The sequence below is a fragment of the Prionailurus bengalensis genome, chromosome D3 (assembly GCF_016509475.1).
Source record: "Prionailurus bengalensis isolate Pbe53 chromosome D3, Fcat_Pben_1.1_paternal_pri, whole genome shotgun sequence".
In the NCBI taxonomy this organism is placed as follows: Eukaryota; Metazoa; Chordata; class Mammalia; order Carnivora; family Felidae; genus Prionailurus; species Prionailurus bengalensis.
Window position 1 is genome coordinate 22566160 of NC_057356.1, and position 26803 is coordinate 22592962.

The following is a 26803-nucleotide window of genomic DNA, read 5'->3' on the forward strand; positions in this document are numbered from 1 at the left end:
GAAATTTTCTAGACAAATTCAGATTCTAGACTTTGATCTTAGGCCAAATAATGAAAATCGTAAATACAGATCGAGAGCCAAATTCCCCTTTTAGACAAAATGGTTTCTCCTGAAATGCAGATTGCCTAATTACTCCATATAACTAATTTGTTTTGAGTCAAGGACTCCTAGGGTCTTTGTAAAGCTCCCTTGCGTTCACTTATAATGGAGGTATGCTCACTACCTCAGAAGGCAGCCCATTTCAAAATGTTGGCAACCTGTAGAGTTAAAAAGTTCCTCCTTAAACTGAGCAAGATTGACCTCCCATAGTTTTCACCAATTTGGTCTTATATCTACCTTCTGGAGGGACACAAAATAAACTTAATCCCTCCACTAGACAGCTAATCTCTTTATATGATTCTCTTAAAAGAAATTGTGGTGACTCAGGCTACAATCCTATGAAGGATATAATAAACCCAATACCTTTCCCTCCTCCCTGCAGTGGCAGAGTAAGCCTAGTGAGTATACTTATCATGCTGGGAGAGGGGAAAATGCTCCTCCCTGGCAGGCCTTGGATGAGAGTCTGGCAAAGGGTAGTGCTGGACAGACAGGCTTTCTCAGATTTTCCTCTCTGTTATGATAACCCGCAGCCTTCTGCTGGCTAAAGTACATGTCTGGCCCCAGAGATTCTCCTCTTAGTCTGGGTCAGAGGTCCAGGGTTCTTACGTGTGCAATAGAATCCTGGGAGTTCTCTGCAGGGCCCCACCCTCCAAGATTTTGATTTAGTAGAAATGAAACAGGCCCAGTAATTCCGTATTTTAACAAGCGCTCCAGGTGCAGATGTCCTTACTACATTTGAAGAAACATCAAACTAAGTGAAGAAAAACAGAGAAGTAAAAAAAATACTGTGCATTTTGGTTTTATTTAACTGGAAAGCACACATATTCAACATTTAGCTTATTGAAGTCCTATCCATTTAAATTATTAAATTGCATGTTACTAAATAATAAAAACACTTTCAGTCACTTATTATTCATCTAATACTAATCATTAAGTCTGTCAAAATTCCCTCAGAATGAGGGAATGAACAGTCTGCAGGTTACAGACTGATAAACTGAAGTGTTTGTTGGGAAGCATTCAACGTGGGCCTTAAGAAGGGAGCCAGTCTTCTGCATTGCAGCCTATTGCCTGTCTCAGGTTGGCCAACAGAGCAGGGCATCAGGCCAGATTTGAGGAACTTTACAGGGAGAGTACACTTTGGTCCAACACTTGGCTGATCAATCTCGTGATTGAAGTTAACATAAAAATCACACCTGCATAAGCACCACCGCATACATCCATGCAAGTCTGTGGGAATTCTAATAAAGCTATAGAGGGTTCCAGTACACAGGTTACAACAAGTTACGACATTTCACAGTAGTCTAAATACCTGGGGAGTTTAGTTATGCAAAGAAAACCCTCCTTCCTTTGAGAACAACAGCTTATGTCTTTTCAAAATAGCTGCTGTGGTTCTTTTACAAATATAAAGGCTGTCTTGTCTCTAACTCAGCCTTAAAGTAATGCTATCCCAAGGCAGCCCCAGTAACCTTGTTTTCTTGTGACAAAGTGAACCCATGCTCTACTCAGTAAGTTAGCACTTAGTAAATTGACTAAAAAAGTTGAGCAACAAATTTAGTAAAAGATTTTGGTGACAGGAACTTACTTTCCTATTAAGACACTTCATGTATGTTTGTTGTAAAATAAAATTATTTTAGAATAAATGCAGTGAAGGTATCTAACTTTCATTTTCTGTCAGGGATGAAGACTTTCACTGGTTCGCTGACCTTCCTCTTCTTCCTGGAGCTCTGAGAACTTTGCTGACTGCACACAAAATTCATTCTTTGAATCTGTGAGAATCACCAGAGAGGCACAATTCAGCAGAGATTTTGACGTCTGCACAAGGCATATACAAGACAGGTAGACCAAGCATTAATCCCTCTAGCTGCATAACGGATCCAAACCTGCTTTCCTGTGGACTGGTTTGGCCCTGCACAGAGGCCCTGCTGCCAGTATCAGAGTCTGGTATTCCAAGTTTCAGGAGCTGAGGTCCCCTGGAGGCAGCCAGTTTCAGGGACAGTTTCTTGGCTCCCTTCAGTGAATTCAGCACATCCAACTCTTAAGGGAAGAGTTGTCAAGGTGTGGGGCCAACAAGGAGCAATTAAGGGTCAGGAGAGATCTAGGGCACTGATTACTTTAGAAGCAAATATAATTGAAGTCCCAATTTCAGTTAGCAGCAACATACAGCCTTATCTTTCCTATCATATGTTCAGATTAATCAATTGGAGAGGACATGACCCTTCTTTCTGCTGGAAGAGAAGTGTATATTATTGATTAGAGGGAAGTTAATTAGTGAACCATCATGGATATATATTTTCCCATTGGGCTCGGATTTAGTAAAGATTTTAAAGCTTATTTTTGCTTAACTGAGAGAACAACTGGATGTGTTATAATCTTGCAAACAATCCCTAATGCCTGTAATTCCAAGAAACACAGAGTTTTTATATTTTCCAGCCACTAGATGGGAGGAAAGGTTTTTCAATATCCTCTCTTCTTTCTTTGGTAGGAAAATGGAATAAAACATATTTTTAAGCAAGATTTGTCAGAATATCTAATAGAGGTTTCTAACACCATCCTGTTTTCTGTTATAGATGTAAGTTTTTGTTATTATTGGTATGTTACTACTATAAAATAGTAGGAGTGTCAAGAAAGCACTTAGGTACCATTTAGAACCAAAGATTGGGTCTACAAATGGCTACTTTAATCACTGTTTTTCTTTAGTTTTAGAAAGCATTTGAATTTCTGATCTCAGAAACAACAAATTCTCTTTGGCTTAAACTAAGACATCGATTGTAAAATTCTGAAAAAATAAAATGAGCAGCTCATCAAATAACTGGTTTGTTTAGATATGTAAAAGCATGAAATGGTCTGCACTAAAGGGAAAGAAATAGCAACATAAAGCACAACAACCAATTTCTTTATCCAGGAGATGAATTTGTTACAGTGTGGCTGTAAAAAAAAAAAAAAAAAAAAAAAAAGCACTCAGTAAAATTCAGCTTTTCTAGAAATGTTGCTTGGGTATGCTTTCCATTCCAATGAAAATTTCCTCACTTCTATCAAGTCTGGGTATACTGAGAAGAAAGGAAGATGGATATACAAATCCTCAAATGACAAGTTGGCCTGATGGTTTAATAGTATTGTTTTCTTTTTCTTCTTTACTCAAAAGTAAACCAGTTTTATTACAAGTTTCAGAACTGTATGTTTATTGCAGTGAGTTAATCAAAACATCTTTAATAATGTATACAATTTCAAGGCAACCAGTGAGGCCTGGGAACTCTCAATGGGTTTATGGAAAACTAGTGCATTCAAAAGCAAGTATGTGATCGGTCAGGGGACACTTTCTAACATAGACGAATAATCTATATTAACTATATATAAACCAACAACTTATCCATAAATTTTTCTGAGTGTATTTCAACTGGCTGAGTTTGCATATATGATGCCAAAGCCAACCAGGCAAGCAAAGGGCCAGTGATCAGGCAGCCTAGACAGATTATCTGGGTGATCTGAGCAACAATGGATGATCATCAAATGATGCCTAATGCACATCATATTATATTTAAACAGTTAGCTTTAAAAATTTTTTTAACGTTTATTTATTTTTGAGACAGAGAGAGACAGAGCATGAACGGGGGAGGGGCAGAGAGAGAGGGAGACACAGAATCGGAAGCAGGCTCCAGGCTCCGAGCCATCAGCCCAGAGCCCGATGCGGGGCTCGAACTCACGGACCGCGAGATCGTGACCGGAGTCAAAGTCGGACGCTTAACCGACTGAGCCACCCAGGCGCCCCTAAACAGTTAGCTTTTAAAGTGTTTCTTTTATACGGACTAACAAGGGGCTACTATGATACACTTACCAATAGGGCCTCAGGAGTAGAGTATCTACATATATGTCTGAAAAAAGCCCTGAAGATATGCTTTGTGCTATAGGAGATTTCCCTACTTTCCATTTTTGGCTTGGTAACATGTTCTCCATTTGAGAAGCCAGAGAACAGGTTTTGCCTTAAGCACAGATAGGATAGCTAGCTGACTTGGTGGCAGTATTTGAACAGCACTGGAAAGGGTCCTTTCTTCTAAATGATTCCATTTATCATTTATTCCTTTATTCATTTACTGAAAAACAAATGTTTACTTGAATGTTCTCCCAGAGTTCTGTATTTGGCCATCTTTTCTCCTTATTCTTCACATTCTGCATATGTCTCCTGGGAATCAGTCACCAATTATAAGCAAAGACCTCCACATTTATATATTCAGCCTAGATCTTCCTTTTGAACTCCAGATCCGTGTGTGTAATCAACTGCCTACTAATAGTCTCCACATGGATGTTCCAAAGAAAACTCAAATGCAATGTGTCCAAATTGGAATTCATCATCTGCCTCTCAAAGCTAACTCCGAATCTTTGTTCCCACTCTCTGTGATTCCCCTAGGGGTGTCCCATTGAAAACCCAAGACTCATCCATGGCTACTCCATCATTCTCACACTACCATCTAACTAACCGCTAATTCCTATTGATCCTACCTCCTTAACAGCTCTCAAATCCATCCATTTTTCTCTACTGCCACTGCCTCTACTTTAGCCCAGGCCAACATCATCTCTCCCAAGTACTAAGTCTTGAACTCCCACTACTACTGCTTCTCCAATCCATTCTCCACTCTGGAGCCTAATTTGTCTTATATGAAATCTGACCATGTCAGTCACTGTCATCCATCCACTAATGACTTCTCATTGTCCTCAGGATAAAGTCCAGACTCTGTGTGGCCCTTGCCTACCTCCGCAGCTTCATCTTGTCCAGACTTACTGAGAGCTACTTGCAGTTCCCCAAAAGGGCCCTGCTCACTTCGCTCTGGATTTTGCCTTTAATGCCCACTCCCATGCCCTGCTTCCCCCTTCATCACCAGGCCCAGGGTCAGCCCTGGAGTTTCTTCTGCCTACTGGCCTCCTGAGATATCTCTATGGTTGCATTCTGTTCTTACCCCTTTTGTGGCATTTACTACATAGTATTATCAGGCCTATGTATCAGTCTGCTCATCCAGAGGATAAACTCCTTGAGGTTAGTGACAGTATCTTAGTTATCTTTTTATTCCCAGTTCCTGATACCTGGTAGGTGCTCTTAAATTACTGGCTGAAAGAATGAATGCATTTTTAAGATGAATGTAAGACAAGCCCTGTGCTGGGCACTAGGACAATATCTCTAGCAATAAAAAGATGAAGACACAGACGTTTTCAAGGATCGGGTCTTATAAGGAAGAGGCATTAAGTGCACGATTATAATGCAATACAATATAATAAAAAATCCATTCAATAGCCACAATAGACATCCATTAATTAATTCAGCAATTATTTATTGAGTTCCAGCTCTGTGCATGGTACTGTTCTAGGTGCTTGGGACACATCAGTGAACAAAAGAGATAAAAATTCCTGCCCTATGGATTTTACAATCTAGCTGTGTTACTTTTTGGCTTCCTATTTTCCAAGGACATCTCACTGTTTTTAGGAAATAGACCAAAGTTAATATCTTGGCTTTTTTCCACACACCACCAGTGATTCTTTACATTTCTAGGGAGTGAGAGGGGTCACAGGCTGGCTATAAGACCCTGATGAAAGCTATCCCCTCTCTCCTCAGAATGCTCACACCTGCAACTCACACACTCATCCACTGTGGCAGGCCATTTGAGGGGGCACCCCCGAATATCTCTCAGTTATAATCACTACCCCCCAGGACCTGGCTCTGCCCAGCAGTACCAACCTCACCTCCCCACTTGACCTCTCACTCTCTGCCCTCAGTTTTCTCAAAGCGTACTTCTTCCTGATTCTAGACCTTTGCATATGATGTTCTTCCTGCCTAAAATGTTCTTTCCCCTCTACTTCTTTGTCTAGTTAGTTTATATTCATTCTTTAGATCTCAGATGAAAAATTATTTCCTCAAAGAAACATTCCCTACCTTAGTTCCAATTAAGTTAGGTTCCCTAATCATATGCTCTCAATAGAGTTCCAGGAGATCAGGGACATGCCTGTCTGTCTTGGTCACAACTTGTACATAGTAGGGGCTCAATATATATCTCTCGATGAATAAATAAGTGAATGAATCTTCAAAGAGTACTCTGTCTGCAGTGTAGAAAGGTACTTGAGGCATCAAGTGGATGCAGGGTGATGAGTCATACTGTGGTAGTAGTAAGGGGATAACTTGGGTGACAGTCCAGATGAAGAGAAGTCAACAGTGAGAGAAATATTTAGAAGATAGAGTCAGAAGGATGCCCAAATGGATATGACAGTAAAGAACAGGTAGGTAGGTCAATAGTGACTCCCAGTTTCTGGTTTAACTAACTTTATGGATGAAGGTACTGTTCTTTCAGGTAGAGAACAATGGCAGTTTTGGACTTGCTGAGTTTGGAGAACATGTGAAACCCCCAAGTCGACACATTGAATAGGCAGTGGTATATGGAAGTCTGGAGCTCAAGAGAGAGGTCTAGGATAAGGAGGAAAACTTGAGAGTCATCAGCACATGGAGGCTAATTAATGACATGGGTGTGGAAGAGTTTGTTTATTGAGAGATCTGAGCGTGAGAAGGGAAAGGGGCCAGGACATAGCCTTAAGGAACTCCAACATTTAGAGATTAGGTGGAAGATAAGCCAAGAAAGGAGATTGAGAAAGAGAGAGATAAAAGAAGACTAGCAGGCTGTCATGTAAAGAAAGCCAAGGAAAGAGAGTTCTAAGAAAGACTGGAGAAAATAAAAGAGACAATGGTGGTGGTAAGTAGTGTCAGTTGCTGGGAGGTCAAGAAAGATGAAGACAGAAATATATATAATTAATTTAGCCACATGGAAATTACTAGGTGCATCGGATTTGTGGGGACAGAAGTCACCTTGAAGTCAGTTGAAGAGTATATAAAAAGTAAAAAAAAAATTGAGACAGCAAATACACAAAATTTTATAAAAGTTAAGAGGGAGTAACCAACTCACCCTGGGAAATTTAGAAAAGTCTTCTTAGCAAAAGGGGGACATTGAGTGGGGTCTTAAATAATGAGTAGGAGTTCACCAGACTGGAGACAGTGAGGAGGTGAGGTAAGAAAGTCATTCTAGGCAGAAGGTTCAGTACATTGAAAGACACTGAATCATGAAAACACATGGAAGGTATATGGGAAAGTGAGAAATGTCCCTTTATTGGCTCTTAGGGTTAAATGCTATGTATCCAATACACCCCTGTTAAAAATATAAATACTCCTGGGATTATTACTCAATATGATGTTAGTGTAAATTAACTCATCAAATGGTCTCCAAGTGGCAGCCTGCTGAAAGCAGGGCCTCACAGGCCTTGGAAAGCAGACATAAGTTTCAATATAGAAACAGCAGTTCAGGGTACAGTACTTACTTTGCATTAGGAGCTGGATCTGCGTGGGGAGCCAAGGGGGGAGGGGGCAGCCCCAGGCAACCAGGAAATATCATGAGTACTTTATGTGCCTGGGGTGAGATGAGAGTGCAGTGAATTTTGCTTACTTCAAAATTATTTGTCAGGTCAGATCTCACAAAATGTTTTCTCTTTAGAAAACCAGTCCTTACCAGTATAGATTTATAATCAAGTGTTAAGCATGGAATCTTTGGATTTGGAAGTTCCCAGATCAAGAAATTTTATGGTTCAGAGAGGGTGTGTGCCCCTGTAGGTAAGTTATAGCAGTGATGTTAGTTTTGGTTCCTCTCTCTTAACATTTATCCTTTTTTTTTTTTCACAATTAAAGGTAAATCAACAACAAGTATAAAATAAATGCTATTAGCTCAAATGTAGGTCAAGTTAACATTGATGAATGAGCAGTAAGAAATTGAATGCTTAAAGAGAACACATACCTCCAACTCCAGCAGAGCTGTGAGCTCTCTTATATGTTGGGAAGTGTCTCATGTTTTATTGGAATTTGTGAATTCATTTACTTTCTTGATTTCCTGAAATTTATGACCAGGGTTCTGGACCACAGATGTCTTTATTTAGGAGGTAAATATGTATTATCCGTACGTAGAGTCATAACCACATATTTCCATTAATATCCAAAAGTTATTATATCAGTTCTCCCTTTCTCCACATTTTCTAAAGCATCATATGGCTTTAAGAGCTCTAGGATTAATTCAGTTATTCAATAAACATTTTGGGGTACCTTCTCTGTGCCAGATATAATGTGCTAAGCACTAACAGTACAAAGCTGCTCAAGACATACTACATGTGTGTAGGTCTGGTAGGGGGAAACAAACTGGCTACAGATGAAATGATAGTCATGTGTAGGGTACAGCAGATGTTCCAAAAAGATCTTATTAGCTCTTCCTGAGGAAGCTTGGCAAGGCTTCAAAAAGGATGTAGAGCTTGCACTAAATAGTGCAAGATGAAGAGAAATTCACCAGGCAAATGGCATTAGAAATTGAGTTTGCAGGGAGACTATTCTAGACAAAAGGAGCCCAAGTCCAGGTATATAAAGCAGAATATTTTGGAGAACTGGGATAGTTCAGTGCAACTACTATAAAGGGGATAGTATGGTGGGCTGGGTCAGACAACGTCCTTCTCTGAAGTTTGGACTTTGTACTGTAATGGACCACCATCAAAAGTTTCTAAAAGCAGATTTGTTTTAGAAAGATTCCTGTGGCAGTAGTGTGAATGGTAGACTGGAGAGGAATAAGACAAGGAACAATGAGGCTACTTCAGAAGAGAACCGATCTGGGCAAAAACAAGAGCAACAAGGAAGTTAGAGAGGAGAGGACTAATAAGGCAGAGGGCTGAGGAGAGAGAACAAATGCCTGAACCCAAACCTTAATATGACTTAATCATTCACTGAAACAAACACAGGGAAGGCAAATAAAGGAGTAAAAAATGACAAAAATTACGTAAGTTTCTGGTAATGGCATTGACCAAGATAGGAAATAGAGGAAGCTCAGGGGGTAAGTGGTGGGAGCATGATGGGGAGGATGGATGGAGAAATAATTGACTCTGTTTTCAAGATTCTGAAATTGGAAGTGAGATATCCAAATGAAGATGTCCACCAGGCCACTGATGATGTGATCTGGAGCTCAGGATGGAGGAAACTGCATTAAGAGCACATACAGAAAGATGTATTCACTATGGACAAAAGATGGGATATTACTTGGGTTGTCTGGGTAGCTCAGTTGGTTACGCATCAGACATTTGATCTCAGCTCAGATCTTGATCTCAGGGTCTTGATCTGAGGGTCATGAGTTCAAGCCCCACATTGGGCTACATGCTGGGCATGGAGCCTACTTAAAACAAACAAACAAAAAGATGGGATATTACTTGAGGTCTGGAAGGAAGGAGGTAAAAGTAGATATAGATATGTGTACATTTTTTAATATAGGGGAAGGAAGTTGAATTATCCATATTTGATGGCCATAATTATTTTTACAGAGTTGAATTTAGGTTATCCACTTACAAAGGGAAGGAATTGATTTTGGGTGGTGCTTAAGACACTTAAGTGATGAAAGTCTGAACAATGAGAAAGGCAGCCAATGATAGACATTTAAAACTAATGTTAATTGTTGCTTAGGTTCTGGACGGTTTTAAGCTATATCACCTTAAAATTAAAATATGTAAGTTTAACATATTAAATTTTTGCTTTTTTTTTACAAACATTTGAATGCTTACCATAGACCATATACTGTGCTAAAAGCATCACAAATATGATCTCATTTATTCCTTATGATAACTGTATGAGTGCAGGGAGGGGTTTTTATTCCTCTTTTACAGATGTGGAAACTGAGCTCAGAGAAGCAAAATGACTTGTTCAGTTCACACAGTAAGTGGAAGTCTTGAACCCAGGTCTCCTGATTTCAAATTTAGTGCTCCTTATAATTTATGTTTTCATCCCAAAGGGGAAAGTGAAAGTAGGAAATTGCAGGAGATTTCTATGTAGGGTTCAAATCCTTCTATTTTGGGTCATAACCTAACAGGACCTCAAACTAAACACAGCCAAAGCTGAGTTCACTATTTTTCCTTTGTAACCAATTTTTCCTCATGACTTTTCAATTTCTATTAATCACCATTTCCCAGTCATCAAAGGTGGAAAACATAGTCACCTTACATTCTTCTCTCATCTAATGCCTACACAGAATTCTTGTAATGAGTAAATGGAATAGCACAGATAGAGCACCTGATATAGCAAGGCATATGCACAAGTCATTCAGTGACTGACAGCTGTTACCATTTCTACTGCCACAGGCATCCTCTACTCCAGCCAAACTGGATTGTTGTAGTCGGCTGAAAAATGAGCTGCCAAAAGATATTCCATGTCCTAATCCCTAGAACCCATGAATGTTACCTTATATGGCAAAATGTGGGGGGGGGGGCAGGGATCTTTGCAGGTATGATTAATGGTTGTGAGATGGAGAGGTTATTCTGGATTACCTGGGTAGACCCTGCATATAATCACATGTATCCTTTTTATGTTTTTATTTTTTTAATGTGTACTTATTTTTGAAGAAGAGCGAGACAGAGTGTGAGCGGGGGAGGGACAGAGAGAGAGGGAGCCACAGAATCCAAAGCAGGCTCTAGGCTCTGAGCTGTCAGCACAGAGCCTGACGTGGGACTCGAACTCACAAGCCACAAAATCATGACCTGAGCGAAAGCTGGACACTCAACTGACTGAGTCACCCAGGCCCCCTAATCACATGTATCCTTATAAGAGAGAAGCAGAGGGAAATTTGAACACAGACAAAGAAGACAACATGACCACCTAAGCAGAGACTGGAGTGATGTGGCCATAAGCCAACGAATGCCAGCAGCCACCAGAACCTAGAAGAGGCAAAGAACAGAATTTCCTCTAGAGCCTCCAGAGGGAATTTGGATCTGCCTACACCTTGATGTCAGCCCAATGACACTGATTTTGGACTTCTGGCCTCTAGTGGAAGAATAGATTTCTAATGTTTTAAGCCACCAAATTTGTGGTAATTTGTTACAGCAGCCTTCTAAAACAAATACAGTTATATTCTCCAAACATACCTCATTCTTTTCCCTCTTCACTATTTCCTGAATTTCAGAAAATGGAAATCTTCTATGACTTATTTTCTGTTAAATTTTGAATAATTCCTTCAAGGTTAATCTCTAACTGTTAATCTCTAATGGTAGAGGTAGGTAGCAAAAGAATTATTGATACCTACTGTGTGAAAGACATTGAGTAAGGCATTGCACTGCAGAGAGTATAAAACCGTAATATTAATGCAAAAGAATTCCCAAAGAAATTAAACCCAGACCCACATAAAGGACAAATTGTTTACAAACATTTATGCTGTCAGAAAAACACAATTACAAAAACATAATTTGGAGATTTGCTACTTGCCTCTACTGTTAGAGAATAACTGTTCAATTACACAGTTATTCATACATCCTAAAGCCACACTGTTACAGTAGCCATTAGTCAAATGTAACCATTTAAATTAATTAAGTTTAAATCAATCAATATTAAATAAAATTTAAAATTCACTTCCTCAGTTGTATTAGCCACACTTCAAGTTCACATATTAGACGTCACAGATAAAGAACATTTTCATCAACTTTCACAAAAAGTTCTGTAAGACAAACCTCTTTACAGTGGCAATCTGGATATAATCCAAGTAAATAGAAAGTTTCCTAGGGACCATGGTGATAATGGAAATACAGAAACTAAAAATAATTTTTCTTCAAAACGCAAAGACATTTTTTCAAAATGGCAATTTTCCCAAGATTATTTTATCAAGTTAGTGTAATCCCAATCAAAATTCCAATAGTATGTCTGTTGGAACTTAGTAAACTGATTCTAATAGTCACCTAGAAGAGAAAATGTACAGAAAAATCTTTAAAAAAAGAACTATGGGAGGAAAGGAGTTGCCCTTCCAGATAACAAAACATAATACAAAGAGTAATTAAAACATAATGGTAATAACTTAGAAGTAGGCATATGGATCAGTGATATTGAATAAGAAGTCTAAAAACAAACCTATGTATGTATGGGGCTTTAATTTATGATAAAAGTGGCATTCAAATTAGCAGGAAAGGAAAGACAATTCAAGTAATGCCAACACAATGGGAAAATGTTCTCATATCAGAAAAAAAAAAAATTCCAGCTAGTTTAAGAAGCCTGATGAAAAAGCAAAACCATAAACTTATTAGAAAAAATATAGAAAAATTTGCTTATAACTTTAGCACTGGAAAGGCCTTCTCAATCAAGATACAAAATGACAAAACCATGGAAAGATACCCCATGTTTCTAAATTGGAAGATGTAATACTGTTAAGATGTCAATACTACCCAAAGACATCTACAGATTCTGTACAATCTCTGTGAAAATCCTAATGACATTTTTGCGTGTGTGTGGAAATAGAAAATCCACTCATAAATTCATATGGAATTTCAAAGGCTCCCAAAATGCCAAAACAATCTTGAAAAAGAAAAACAAAGTTGGAGGCGTCATACTTCAGATTTCAAAACTTATTACAAAACTGCAGCAATCAAAACATGTACTGGCATAAAGACAAACTTATCAGCCAAGGAATAGAATGGAGAGCCTAGAAATCAATCTTCACCTATATGACCAAATGATTTTCAGCAAGGGCGTCAAGAGCATTCAATGGGGAAAATAAAGTCTTTCAACAAATGGTGTTGAGAAAACTGAATATCTGCATGCAGAAGAATGCAGCTGGATCCTTACACCACATACAAAAATTACTCAAAATGGAGTGAAGAGGGGCACCTGGCTGGTTCAATCAGTAAAGTATGTGGCTCTTGGTCTTGAGTTTGTGAGTTCAAATTCCACAGTGGAGGTACAGTTTACTCAAAAAATAATAAATAATTTTTTTAAAAAAAGAAAAGCTAAAAAAAGAGGATTGAAGATCTAAACATAAAAGTTAAAACCACAAAACTCACAGAAGAAAACATAGAGGGAAGCTCATATCATTATATTTGGCAAAATTCTCTTAAGATATTTTTTAGACACCAAAACAGAGACAACAGAAGAAAAAACAGCAGTGCCTGAGTGGCTCAGTTGGTTAAGCGTGTGACTTCAGCTCAGGTCATGATCTCACGGTTCCTTGAGTTCAAGCCCCACATTGGGCTCTGCGCTGACAGCTTACAGCCTGGAGCCTGCTTTGGATTGTGTGTCTCCCTCTCTCTCTCTGCTCCTCCCAACTCACGCTGTCTCTCTCTCAAAAATAAATAAACTTAAAAAAAAAATTTTAAAAAGAAGAAAAAATAGATAAATTGGCTTTATCAAATTTAAATTGTGCCTCAAAGAATACTGCCAAGAGAGTGACTAGACAACCCGTGGAATAAGAGAACGTATTTGTAAATCATTATATCTGATAAGAGATTAATATACGGAATATATAAAGAACTTCTATAATTCAACAACAAACAACCTGATTAAAAACCAGGTGAAGGACTTGAATCAGCATTTCTCCAAAAAAGATATGCAAATAGCCAATAAGCAAATGAAAAGATTTTCAACATCACTAATTATTAGAGAAATGCAAATCAAAACCACAATGAGATATTACTTCATACCCATTAGGATGGCTATTATTTTTTGAAAAACCAAACAGAAAGTAAAGTTTTTAGGGATGACATGGAGAAATTGGAACTCTTGTGCATTGGTGGGGGGAATGTAGAATGGTATAGCTGCTATGGAAAATAGTGTGCCAGTTTCTCATAAGATTTAATATAGAATTAATATATGATCCAGCAATTTCACTTTTAGGTGTATACCCAAAAGAAGTGGAAGCAGGAACTTGAACAGATATTTGTATACCCATGTCAATAGGAGCATAATTCACAACAGCCAAAATGTAGAAGCAACCCAAATGTCCATCAATGGATGAATACAAAAACAAAATGTAATATACACATGCAATGGAATATTAATGTCATAAAATCAAAGAAAATTCTGACACGACAACGTGGATGAACCTTGAGGACATGATGTTAAGTGAATAAATAAGCCAGTCACAAAAGGATAACTATTGTATGATTTCACTTATATGAGGTACCTAGTCAAATTTAAAGAGGCAGAAAGTAGAATGTGGTCACCAAGGGCTAAGGAGAGATATAGAGAGTTATTATTTAACAGGTATAGAGCTTCAGTTGGGGAAGATAAAACAGTTCTGGAGATTGACAGTGGTGATGGTTGCACAACAATGGGAAAGAACTTAATGCCACTCAACTGTACATTAAAAATAGTTAAGGGGAGGGGCGCCTGGGTGGCGCAGTCGGTTAAGCGTCCGACTTCAGCCAGGTCACGATCTCATGGTCCGTGAGTTGGAGCCCCGCGTCAGGCTCTGGGCTGATGGCTCGGAGCCTGGAGCCTGTTTCGGATTCTGTGTCTCCCTCTCTCTCTGCCCCTCCCCCGTTCATGCTCTGTCTCTCTGTCCCCAAAATAAATAAAAAACGTTGAAAAAAAATTAAAAAAAAATAGTTAAGGGGAGCCTGGGTTGCTCAGTTGGTTGAGCATCTGACTCTTGATTTCAGCTCAGGTCATGATCCCAGGGCTGTGGGATCAAGCCCCACATTGGGCTCCATGCTGAGCATGGAGTCTGCTTAAGATTCTCTCTCTTTCTCCCTCTGCCCCTCTCTCCCATTCATGTTCACACTCTCTAAAATAAAATAAAATAAAATAAAATAAAATAAAATAAAATAAAATAAAATAAAATAAAATAGTTAAAATGATAAATTTTATATTATATATATTTTTTTCCACAATTTTTAAAAATGGCACTTCTCTTAAATTCAAGATGATTTAAATTAAAGATGATAGGGGCACCTGGATGGCTCAGTCGGTTAAGCATCCGACATCAGCTCAGGTCATGATCTCACAGTCCGTGAGTTCAAGCTCCATGTTGCACTCTGTACCAACAGCTCAGAGACTGGAGCCTGCTTCGGATTCTGTGTCTCCCTCTCTGTGCCCCTCCCCCGCTCACATGCTCACTCTCTCTCTCTCTCTCTCTCTCTCTCTCTCTCTCTCTCAAAATAAATAAACATTGAAAAGAATTTTTAAAAAAAGATAACAATCTGAAAGATCTATGAAAACTTCAGATGACATATCCTCTGAACCCTAGGAAACTACTCTAGAGAAACATTTCCAATATGCTCATACAGAGAGACATTCCCTGAAACAATGTTCCTAAGGAAAAGTAAAAACAATCTAAATGTTCCAGTAATAGCAGAAAATTAAAATAAACCATATCATTTTACAACGAAGGAATACTATGCAGTGGTTAAAAAAAAAGAATGTGGTTAATCTAAATATACTGAAAAGGAAAAATCTCTAAGAAGTGAAAAAAATCAAGCTTTAGAAAAAGACAGTGTTATCCCATTTATGCTTTTTAAATGTCCACAAATCAAATATATGCACATTTATATGTGTGTATATGTATACACACTATATATACACCTGTATTTCTATACATTTATAAAGTGATGTCCAATAGAAAAAGAATGGGGGCACCTGGCTGGCTCAGTAAGAGGAGCATGCAGCTCTTGATCTGAGGGTTTTGAGTTCGAGCCCCATGTTGGGTATAGAGATTAATATAAAAAAAAAACTTAAAAAAAATAAAAAGAATGTAAGAAACTATTACAAGCCACATACATAACTTTAAATTTTCTAGTAGATATATTTTAAAAAGTAAAAAGAAAAACAAAACAAAAAAACAAAAAGTAAAAAGAAACAGATGAAATTAAATTTTATTTTATTATTATTTAATGTTTATTTATTTATTTTTTTTTTGAGAGAGGCAGAGAGAGAGAAAGAGAGGCAGAGAGAGAGGGAGACAAGAATTGGAGCAGGCTCCAGGCTCTGAGCTGTTAGCAGCAGGGCTCGGACTCACTATGAGATCATGACCTGAGCTGAAGTTGGACATTTAACCAACTGAGCCACACAGGCACCCCGATGAAATTAAATGTGAATTGTTTTTACTTAATCCAATATATTGAAAATACTATCATTTCAATATGTAATCAATGAAAAATTATTGGGATATTTTACATTCTTTTCATTTTATACTGTCATCACAATCCAGTATATACTTTGCACTTACAGCACATCTCAATTCAAATAATGTAGCTAATAGCTACCATATTGGACAGCACATCTTATGTCTGTGTGTGTATGTGTGTGTGTGTGTGTGTGTGTGCATGTGTGTATTTTATTTTATTTTTTTTAATTTTTTTTTTCAACGTTTATTTATTTTTGGGACAGAGAGAGACAGAGCATGAACGGGGGAGGGGAGAGAGAGAGGGAGACACAGAATCGGAAACAGGCTCCAGGCTCTGAGCCATCAGCCCAGAGCCCGCAAGGGGCGCCTGGGTGGCGCAGTCGGTTAAGCGTCCGACTTCAGCCAGGTCACGATCTCGCGGTCAGTGAGTTCGAGCCCCGCGTCGGGCTCTGGGCTGATGGCTCAGAGCCTGGAGCCTGTTTCCGATTCTGTGTCTCCCTCTCTCTCTCCCCTCCCCCGTTCATGCTCTGTCTCTCTCTGTCCCAAAAATAAATAAACGTTGAAAAAAAAATTAAAAAAAAAAAATAAATACAAAGTCAAAGGCATGGAATATCTTTATGAGTAGTTTTTGAATTATCTATGAGAATGTATTCATGTGTGACTTATATAAAGTTATATTAAAAATAAGAAGTTTCATATTAATTTCCTTATTAATTTTGTTAAAATATGTCTTTTTAATTACTTGATATGTTTATAATCAACATGCTTATTATTTCCTCTTTTGCTTTCCTTTATTTCAATATGATGAAAGTTTCATTATGAAACTATTTTTGTTTGTAAACTAGAAAGGTAATAAAGGAACATAAAATAGACTACAAACAAAATAAAGAATATAAGCATAACTTTCATAATTTTTTATATTACATGGTATAATCATAATATTTTGGATATATTAATAGTGTATTATTAAATTTAAAAAAGAACATAAAAAATCTTCCAGTTTATTTGATTTACCTTTATAAATTACAAAATATTCTAAAATTTTATTAGATACTTTTCAATAGAAGAATATCAGTTCCTTTCTTACTTCCAAATGTCTGAGTAATTAGCTATTAATTCTGTGGTAGCTAAAGGTAGACGTTTAAAACACACAAACAGGGATGTCTGGATGGCTCAGTCAGCAGGGCATGGGACTCTTGAACTTGGGGTCACAAATTTGAGCCCCACTTTGGGGGTAGAGTGCTTTTAAAACAACACAACACATATAAACACACTCAAGCACATACTTGAAGTAATTATAAAAATGAAGAAGTTGTTTCTTGGTTTGTGGCATGTAGGAGGAAACCTACAGGCAATGACATGATGGTGCTATTAGATGTACTAAATTTGACATGGGTTTGCTGATTCTTCAAAAAAGAGATGAAGAGATAATAGATACAGAATTGGAAATGTGATACCTTGCTTCTTATAGATTTGCTATGTAGGTCATTTGCTTGAATCTGAGTGTCTATAAAGTGCTTTAGCAGGTGTTGAAAGTACAGAAATGACTGTAGAGATAGGTCTCATCGAATGTACAGAAAAAGACCACTCTGGTATGAAGACTGTCTGAAATGGAAGGTCTCTATAGGTGTGATATCCAAATCTCGGTTTATAACTGCCTAATCTCATTGGCAGGAAGGAAAGAATAAAGTTGACAGCACTTAGGGACTCTATCCCCTACCCACAAAAGCTCTTTCATACAAGGTGGAGGCAGAATGGCAAAGATAACATTCACTCAGAAGTCAGATTTCCACTTTAAATTGGCCCTGAGTTCACTTGAAGAGAAAAAGAAAAAAGAATACCTCAAAAGAGAAGTAGCTGGATGTTGACAGGGAGGATAAGTTTTATATGAGGGGCAGACACCTAACCTTAATTTTTTTTTTTTTATTTTTAAGTAATCTCTGCCCCCAATGTAGGGCTCAAACTCATGGCCCTGAGATCAAGAGTTGCATGCTCTACCGACTGAGCCTGCCAGGTGCCCCCTAAACTTAATTTTTATTTTACTTTTCCAGCAAATGGTGAAACATTTTCAGTTTCTAACACAAAATAAAAAGAATCATACCTCTCTTTCTGATCTACTTTTATTTTTTTTAGTATAGTTGAATCCTTTCAGAATTTTCAATGGCATTGGTTTAGTTAACATATAGTTATTTAATTTCCTGCTTCTACATATTTTGTTTTGTTTCTCTACTTCAATAACTAATACAGTCACATAGTACAAAGTTTGAAAGGTAAAAATAAGGGTATATAGTGAGACTCTCCCTACTACCCCTGAACCACTCAATTCCTCCTAGGCGGCAACCATTGTTAACAGTTTCTTGTATACCCTTCCAGAAACTGTTCTGTTTTCATTTTGAAATCACTCAACTGTTGTAAAATTCCCAAAGTCATTATCTTCCATTTGTTTTACTAAAACTGGACCAAGTCCTGGCGACAGTAAGAGTACATGAGGAAGTGGAGGGTTGTGACCAAGTAATAGACGTATCTACAAGGTCACTCCTGGTCTACTATCACATGAAGGTGGGCTTTCTTCTTATGGCCTCCAATTATCTTCCCCATCTAGACACCACAAGTTTTCCTCCTGACTAGAGGAAACGAAAAAGGATCAAAGAGTGGAGGGGTAAAAGAGGAGAGTAAGGAAAGCAGAAATTCAAGGTGCTGTGCTGAGTGCTGCTGTGGTGATGAGAGCAATAGGAAGGCATGACAGGAATGGACAGTAGTGTTTCAAGGTAGTGGGGAACACAGATGTGCAAACGATGAACTCTAACCAACTTCTAACACAGGTAGGATGAAGTAAGGGCTAAATAAAGGTATAAGCAGCATACTGTAGGAATGTAGAGGGAAAAGAAGAATAGGGGGAACGACTTCATAAATTAGCCCAGGGCTGGTTGAGCATGTCTGACAAGCTTCTCAAACTGTACACGTTTTCCCTGACTCATGAAAACCTAGAACTGGGAGAATGCCAGACCAGTGTGCTGCAGCTCAGTCAGTAGGGGAAGTCTTTCGGAACCAACATGGAGAGGAAGAACTTGGCACACGAACAAAAATGTTAAGGAATAATAACAAAAGTCCCACTGAAGCTCACAAACTGGTCTTCAGTTGTGAATCAGAGGAAAAAACATGAGCATTTTCAAAAGCTTTACTAATCAAGGATGCCAGAAACTGCTCACCTCCAGGGGTTGCCATTTACACTGTTGTCTATGTTTTAGGTGTCCTTGGAATTACACAGTGCACAATCAATACAACTATGCATGGCAACCTGCTAGGGCAAACATCAGTTTTTTGACTACCACTTTCTAAACTTTCTAAGCCATCACTAAACTTTTACTTGAGTTACAAGGTATTCCCTTTAGCTAACATTCCTATGACAAGAAAAAACAAACATTTAGAATATTATGAATATATTTTCTTAAAAACCCAAGGTTGTTGAGTATAAACTGCAGTGTAGCTATGCTACAGAATTTGGCTAAATTATATACCTAAAGTATGACACACTATACATATTTTCCAACCTATAAAGATTTTCCATGAGGGGTTAGGGCTGCTCAGTTTCAAATTAAACAACATTTATTTAGAATATTATTTCGAGTGGAATAGTATTATTGTTGCAGGGCATCTGGTGCACTTTTACTCTGAGGCATTTCGAATTTAATGAGTAAAAATTGAAAGTTTCTCTTTATTTTAGAAGAATTTTTCCGATTTCCCCCCAGTATCTCTCTTTTCACGGCTATTGTCTAATTCAGTGATGTATAGACAACCACCAATTTGGAAAACAACATGATTGTTGGGTCATATAAAAGAATCAAAAAATGAGATATGAAACTGATTTTTGTGAGTGCTTAAAGTTATGCCACTATTGTTCCTAATTCCTGATTCTAATATTCCTGATTAGGAAGTGTCTACGTGAAATCAAGAAATATTTATTGTCATTAGATATGACTGTGTTTTGTTCTCCTTGTGTTTTGCAATTAATTGTTGAGTATGCAGGAACTGATTTTTTAAGGTGTGTGTGTGTGTGTGTGTGTGTGTGTGTGTTTTAGTTTGTGAGTATTGAGCTAATGCCTGGTGGTTTTTAGAATTTAGCCACATGTTCCCTTTTTGTGGAAATATTTATTCTGGGGATTTCCACTAAGGGAATTAGAATTAATTGAGCTCTTTTCTGGGGGATAAAGCAGCTAAGGCCATATTTCTATTAGTGCCTTTTTTTTCTTGCCCTACACTAAGAGAGTGTTTCCACATACACAAGACTTAATCTAACAGGTTCTCATGGAATATTACGTATGTAAAATAAGATCATGTATTTAAAAATGTTTGGCACCCCTATCTGGTATATGTTAATCACTCATGACAAACTGGATGTATCTAGTTGATTTTGGTGAATATGTGGTTGCTATAAAGAAATGTACCCTGAGCTGGTCAAGGGATTTTTTAAAAATCTAACTAATCTTGGGGTATGAAATGTATGAAGTATCTCTGACAGATAAGCCAGATTACACATTCAATAACAAAGTCTTTCATTTCAAATTTTAACTACCAACTTCTGGTGTTCCTGTAAATCCAACAGTGGAAGATGAACTACATATGCTTGAAAGTGCTTAACTTAAATGAAAAAGGAAAAGAGGAACACAGAACCTAGAGACACTGAAAATTGAAATGCATATAAACAGACATCTTTTCAAATCCCACCCAAGAAGCAATGAATAGCTTGAAAAATTATTCATCTGGTTTTTTTCATGGTATAGTGCAAAGACTCAGAACTAGGGGGCTGGGTTCCATCACTGACTTGCAAGTTTCCATCACAGTAAAAAAAAAAAAAAAAAAAAAAAGAAAAAGGAGGGGGATAATATTTGCCATGTACCAAACAGTGATGCTTTGAGGATTAATGACATAATGTCTGTAAAGAGGTTGGAGCTCCTTGGAAAAAAGACACTACATAAATATAAAGTAGTATTAATATTTAGGCTTAGTCCACAATGTGAGACCTGCTTTCTTTGGCTCATGAGGTCATCAGCAGTTTTGTAAGGTGTGCTTAAACACTCACAGAGGAGCTTTGTTAGCTTCCTCGTAAGTGAACTGTAAAGCTAATCTGACCCACCTGGTCAAAGCAGTCACGGAGCCTGTGTTTCCTTTCCATGGCCTCTGGGAAGCTACAGATAGAGTGCTGGGCTCTCTAAAGGAATGAGACATGGCCATGAGAGCACTTCAACAGCATTTAGGGCTTCTCAGGAATGCAGTGGGAGTTTGGGAATGTTTTGACTTAGAATTAAACAAAAGTTTAGTCATATCATATCTTGATTTAGAAGAAAGGCTAAATTCGCCTTTCTCAGACAACGAAAATTTGGAGTAAGAGTAGGAATGAGAAAGCTACTTTGTGGAATGGTTAGTTTATATCTGTAAAGGATTTGTAGGCAAATTTGGGTATTTTTGTCCTGGGAACATTGTAGTCTCCAGGGGTTGTAGCCTCTTTGATGGCAATATCCTGACTCCTCATCACGGCTTCGTCTCTGAAATGGTTATCAAGGTCAATCTTGCAGAAGTTTCAGTTCTGAAGTTTCAAAGGACAATCAATTCAATGTAGACACTGCCTTGCAAAGTCTTGTGGTATAACTGAATGACAGAAATCTTATTGTGATGAAATATTTGCATTTCTCAGTTTTAAAAGATAAAATTAATTTTTATTCAAGTGCCTTAGGCATCAGAAACCACCATCTTCAAAATGTGAGGTTCATGAACTTATTATAATCATTAGTGGTTAATAGCGATTCTGAGGCTGTGTCCATACACCAAAACATCTGAACAAAAGATGAAAACAACGTGAGGGAATTTTTTTTTTCGTGGATGTTTTGTTTTACATTGATCTAGGTTGGATGTTCTTTAAGAAATGAATTTGGGGGCGCCTGGGTGGCTTGGTCGGTTAAGCGTCCGACTTTGGCTCAGGTCATGATCTCACGGTCAGTGAGTTCGAGCCCCGCGTCCGGCTCTGTGCTGACAGCTCAGAGCCTGGAGCCTGTTTCGGATTCTGTGTCTCCCTCTCTCTCTGACCTTCCCGCGTCATGCTCTGTCTCTCTCTGTCTCAAAAATAAATAAACATTAAAAAAAATTAAAAAAAAAAAAAAGAAATGAATTTGGCACAGTGCCTGTGTGGATCAGTCAGTTGAGCATCCTACTCCTGGTTTTGGCTTGGGTCGTGAACTCAGGGTTCATGGGATTGAACCCTGCTTGGGGTTCTTTCTCTCCTCTCTGCCCCTCCCTCACTCTCTCTCATACTCTCTCTCACAATAAATAAACATTTTTTTAATTAAAATTTAAGAAATGAATTTGGCTTCTTGTCCACTGATTTCTATGGTCTTACAAACTGATTAATATTGATAACATATGCTTTGTTAGGGGAAAGGGAACAAAAATGTTATAGCCTTCTCAACTTGTAGTCAAATTTATGCTAACTAGAATGCATTTTCTAAATAAAATATTGACTTTAGTTCTTCTTCCCATCCCTTGATGAACAGTACTGTCTTAACACCAAACACCAGTGTTAGGTGTAGCAGATCAAGATAAGCACCCTGAATAGGGTAAGGGGCAAAGGCCCAGGGCAGGAGGGTCAGAGCCCTACAGCGGTAAGGTGGGTATCTATATGTGTGTGGGGAAGGTAACGAGGATGGGAGTTTGGTTACATTGGAGGGGACTAATTAAGTATGTTAAGCATAATGGGAGCCAGGTTTCTCACTAGTGGAGAAAAATTACAAATATGGAAAGTGAGAAAACTAGAATGATTTCTATAGTATTGGATTGGAATTGGCAGTATAGGTGTGAACCCGTGGATTTCCATATAGAGACATAAATATAGATGTATGTGTGTGTGCATGCACAGGTTCATACACATAATTTCCAGCTCTGTCCACTGAGGGAGCCCATGTCTTGGCTCCTAAAATAAACTAATAAAAAAGACAGGTGTCCTGGGGTACCTGGATGGCTCAGTCGGTTAAGCATCTGACTCTTGATTTTGGCTCAGGTCATGATCTCATGATTCAGGAGATCGAGCCCTGCATTGGGCTCTGCGCTGACAGTGCAAAGCCTGCTTGGGATTCTCTTTCTTCCTCTCTTTATACTTACATACACGTGCTCTTTCTAAATAAATAAACAAACAAAAATTTTAAAAAACAAAGAAACAAACACATGTCCTTAGAGAAATAGCTGATTCCAGGACTAGAACAAGGAAGGTACAAGATGAGCCTGAAACAGCATGATGTATCAGAATGTTAAGGAAGTACTCAAAGAATTGAGGGGACATGTCAAAGAACACAGAAGCCAGGGGTGCCTGGATGGCCCAGTCAGTTAAGCGACCAACTTTGGTTCAGGTCATGATCTCACAGTTTGTGGGTTTGAGCCCTGCATGGGGTTCTCTGTTGTCAGCACAGAGCCTGGTCTGGATTCTCTGTCCCCCGCCCTTTCTGCCCCTCCCCCATGCACATGCGCACACACACACACCCTCTCTCTCTCCCTCTTAAAAAAATAAATATATAAACAAACATTAAAGAAGATAAGAACACAGAAGCAAGCTTGAAGGGGCTCCCACTGGCAAAATCTGAGACAATGAGAGCATCAAAACAAATAATAATAGTAATGGATAAAAATAGGCACCCATGAGTCTATACTGATATAACTAATGAATGAGAAGTCTGATGAGAAACAGGATAATTTACACAATTTCAAAGAACTTCCCTACAAAACTACTTTAAATTACAAAAGGAGGAGAATAACTCTACGGTAGAGAAGGCTGGTAGAAACCACTTTAGTAACTGACCAAAATAAACATCTATCAGTAATGGACAGATCAAATCATATGCCATTTGACAAGAAGCAATATGTACTCAGCACCATTTCACTGGTATTTTTGAAAAAGATGCAAAGACCTGAATCTAATCACGAGGAAACCTCAGACAAACCCACACTGGACATTCTACAAAATAATTGGCCCATTCTATAAGAACTTATCAAGTAGCACAATGTATAGACTTGTTGAATCACTATGTTGTACACCTGAAACTAATGTAACATTGTGTGTCAACTATACTTTAATAAACACAAAACAATTATGGGGCACCTGGGTGGCTCAGTCAGTTAAGCATCTTACTCTTGATTTCAGCTCAGGTCATAATCTCATGGTTTGTGAGTTCTAACCCCAAAACAGGCTCTACACTGACAGTGAAGAGTCTGCTTGGGATTCTCTCTCTCTCTCTCTCTCTCTCTCTCTCTCTCTCTCTGCTCCTCTCCCACACTCACGTGCGTACACTCTCTCTCTCAAAATAAATAAACTTATAAAAAAACACATACACAAAAGCATGTCAAGGTCATGAAAATCAAGGAAAGATTGAGAAACAGTTCCAAGCTAAAGGAAGTTAAAGCAATTTAACAATTACATACAACATGTGATGTAACCTGGATCCTTTTGCTATCATGGACATTATTAGGACAATTGGCAAAACTTGAATGGAGTTTGAGGGTTGGATAATAGTAATGTATCAGAATTAATTTCCTGATTTTCATGGTTGTATTGTGATTATGTAGGAGAATGTCCATGTTTCTAGGAATTGCATGCAGTATTTCAGGAGTGATAAAGTAACTGGTTCAGAAAATCATTTGTGTTGTACTTGCAGCTTTTCTGTAAGAGATTGTTTCAAAATAAACATAAATTTATACAAAAAGATTATTTATTTCATTTATTTTTTTAAATGTTTACTTATTTTTGAGAGAGACAGAGCGCAAGCAGGGGAGGGGTCGTGAGAGTAGGGGACAGAGGATCCGAAGCAGGCTCTATGCTGACAGCAGTGAGCCCGATGCGGGGCTCAAACTCACAAACTGGGAGATCATGACTTGAGCCAAAGTCAATCGCTTAACCGACTATACCACTCAGGTACCCCAAAAAAGATTATTTTAGAGAAAAAATTGTATATTTTCTTGTTTTTTCCTGTTGATATATGTTTTACACATATAAACAGAATTATTTATATAAATTATACAGAGACAAATATTGTGGAAACTCACATTTATTCTGTTCAAACTTATCTAGTGATTATTTCGAAATGTGTCCACATGCAAATGAGGTGTCAATAAATTTGGCTTGTTCTTGAAACAGAAAGAAAGCCAGAGAAGTGGGATGAAGGAGTGAAGGGAAACTGACAGGAGCTAAAATTAGGAGCCTTGGACTAGAGCAGATCAGGTATGACCTAGAAGACCGTCGAAATTGAGGTGACATAAACAGATATATATCTTTAAAAGAAGATTCTGGGTGCACCTGGGTGACTCAATTGGTTAAGCGTCCAACTTTTTATTTCAGCTCAGGTCATGATCTCACAGTTGATGGGTTTGAGCCCTGCATCAGGCTCTGTGCTGACCAAGCAGAGCCTGCTTGGGATTCTCTTTCTCCCTCTCTTTCTGCCCCTCCCCTGCTTGTGAGAGCATTTTCTCTCTCTCTCTCTCTCTCTCTCTCTCTCTCTCTCACACACACACACACACACACACACAAAATAAATGAATATTTTTTAAAAATATAAGAAGATTCTAGATGTCTTGTGCCAACAGTGCAAAGGCAAAAATGAAAGCAGAGAGAGCACTGCAGGGTACTATTTACTTGAACTAGAGTGGTAGACTTGAGATAGTGAGAACTGGTCAGATTTGAAATATATATTGAAAAGAGAGCTCACTGAACTTGCTGATGGACTAGATGTGGGTTATACAGGAGATGAGCCAAGGATGGCTGCTAAGGTCTTATTAGAGCAACTGGGTAAATGATGGTTTCACTTACTAAGATTGGAAATACTGAAGATGGACTAATGATGGGAAAATAATATGAATTGTGTATTGGACAGTGGAATAGTGGGGAAGAATGCCTGATTAAAGTGCATTAAATGCCTGATTAAAGAGAACAGAAGGCAGAGAAGTGGACAGAGCAAACATGGACAGTTCTCTTGCAAGATAGATAGGATTTGGTCAATGGAAAGAAGAAAGGCATTCCAGGTAGGAGAAAAATATATCTGTTAAGACTTGGAGGCAGAAATGAACTTGGTTTGGGGCGCCTGGGTGGCTCAGCTGGTTAAGCATCCGACTTCGGCTCAGGTCATGATCTCGCAGTTCGTGGGTTCGAGCCCCGCATTGGGCTCTGTGCTGACAGCTCAGAGCCTGGAGCCTGCTTTGATTCTGTGTCTCCCTCTCTCTCTCTCTCTCTCTGCCCCTCCCCTGCTCATGTTCTGTCTGTGTCTCTCTCTCTCTGTCAAAAATAAACATTAAAAAATTTAAAAAAAAAAAAGAAATGAACTTGGTTTGTTTGTGACAGTGAGAAAACTGATCCAACTCAAGGAAGGGGAACATATTGGGTAACAGTGGGAAGCACGATGTAAAGTGGAGCCAGATCATGAGCAACCTGAAAGCCAGGTAGAGGTGTGTTAACTTGATGTAGTAGGAAACAGAAGTCAGGAGATATTTTAATTAGGGAAGTGATATGATGAAAGTTATAAAGAAGATTAGACTGGCAGTGGTATGCAGGAAAGTGCAGGAGGCTGTGGCAGCAATTCAAATGCAAGAGACTCAAGTTTTGGCAGTAAAATCAGACCAGAAAGGGAAGGCTTGGGGGAATTTTGATACCTGACTAAATAAGGAAAATGATTTCAAAATTCTGAACTTAAGACATTGAAAGAATAGAGTTGATGCAGAGAGGCAGGGAAACTGGGTAGGAAAATTCATTCTAGATGTGA

The 26803-nt window shown here is 38.3% G+C and overlaps 1 protein-coding gene across 2 annotated transcripts in view; it reads right to left on the minus strand.

The window, feature by feature from the left end:
- Nucleotides 1-728: 728 nt before the first annotated feature.
- Nucleotides 729-26803, minus strand: part of HORMAD2 (HORMA domain containing 2) — a 90091-nt gene continuing 64016 nt past the window's right edge. Inside the window, exons 11-12 of one of the 2 annotated variants that reach the window (XR_006294049.1) lie at nt 1682-1865; nt 729-850 (exon numbers count right to left, since the gene is read on the minus strand). Coding sequence is in view for 1 of the 2 variants with exons in the window: in XM_043559317.1 (XP_043415252.1) it covers nt 1761-1865 (105 nt within the window). In the remaining variant the exon portion in view is untranslated. Of the gene's footprint in view, nt 851-882; nt 1866-26803 lie in introns of those variants that run through there. The other variant, XM_043559317.1, reaches the window with a different exon arrangement.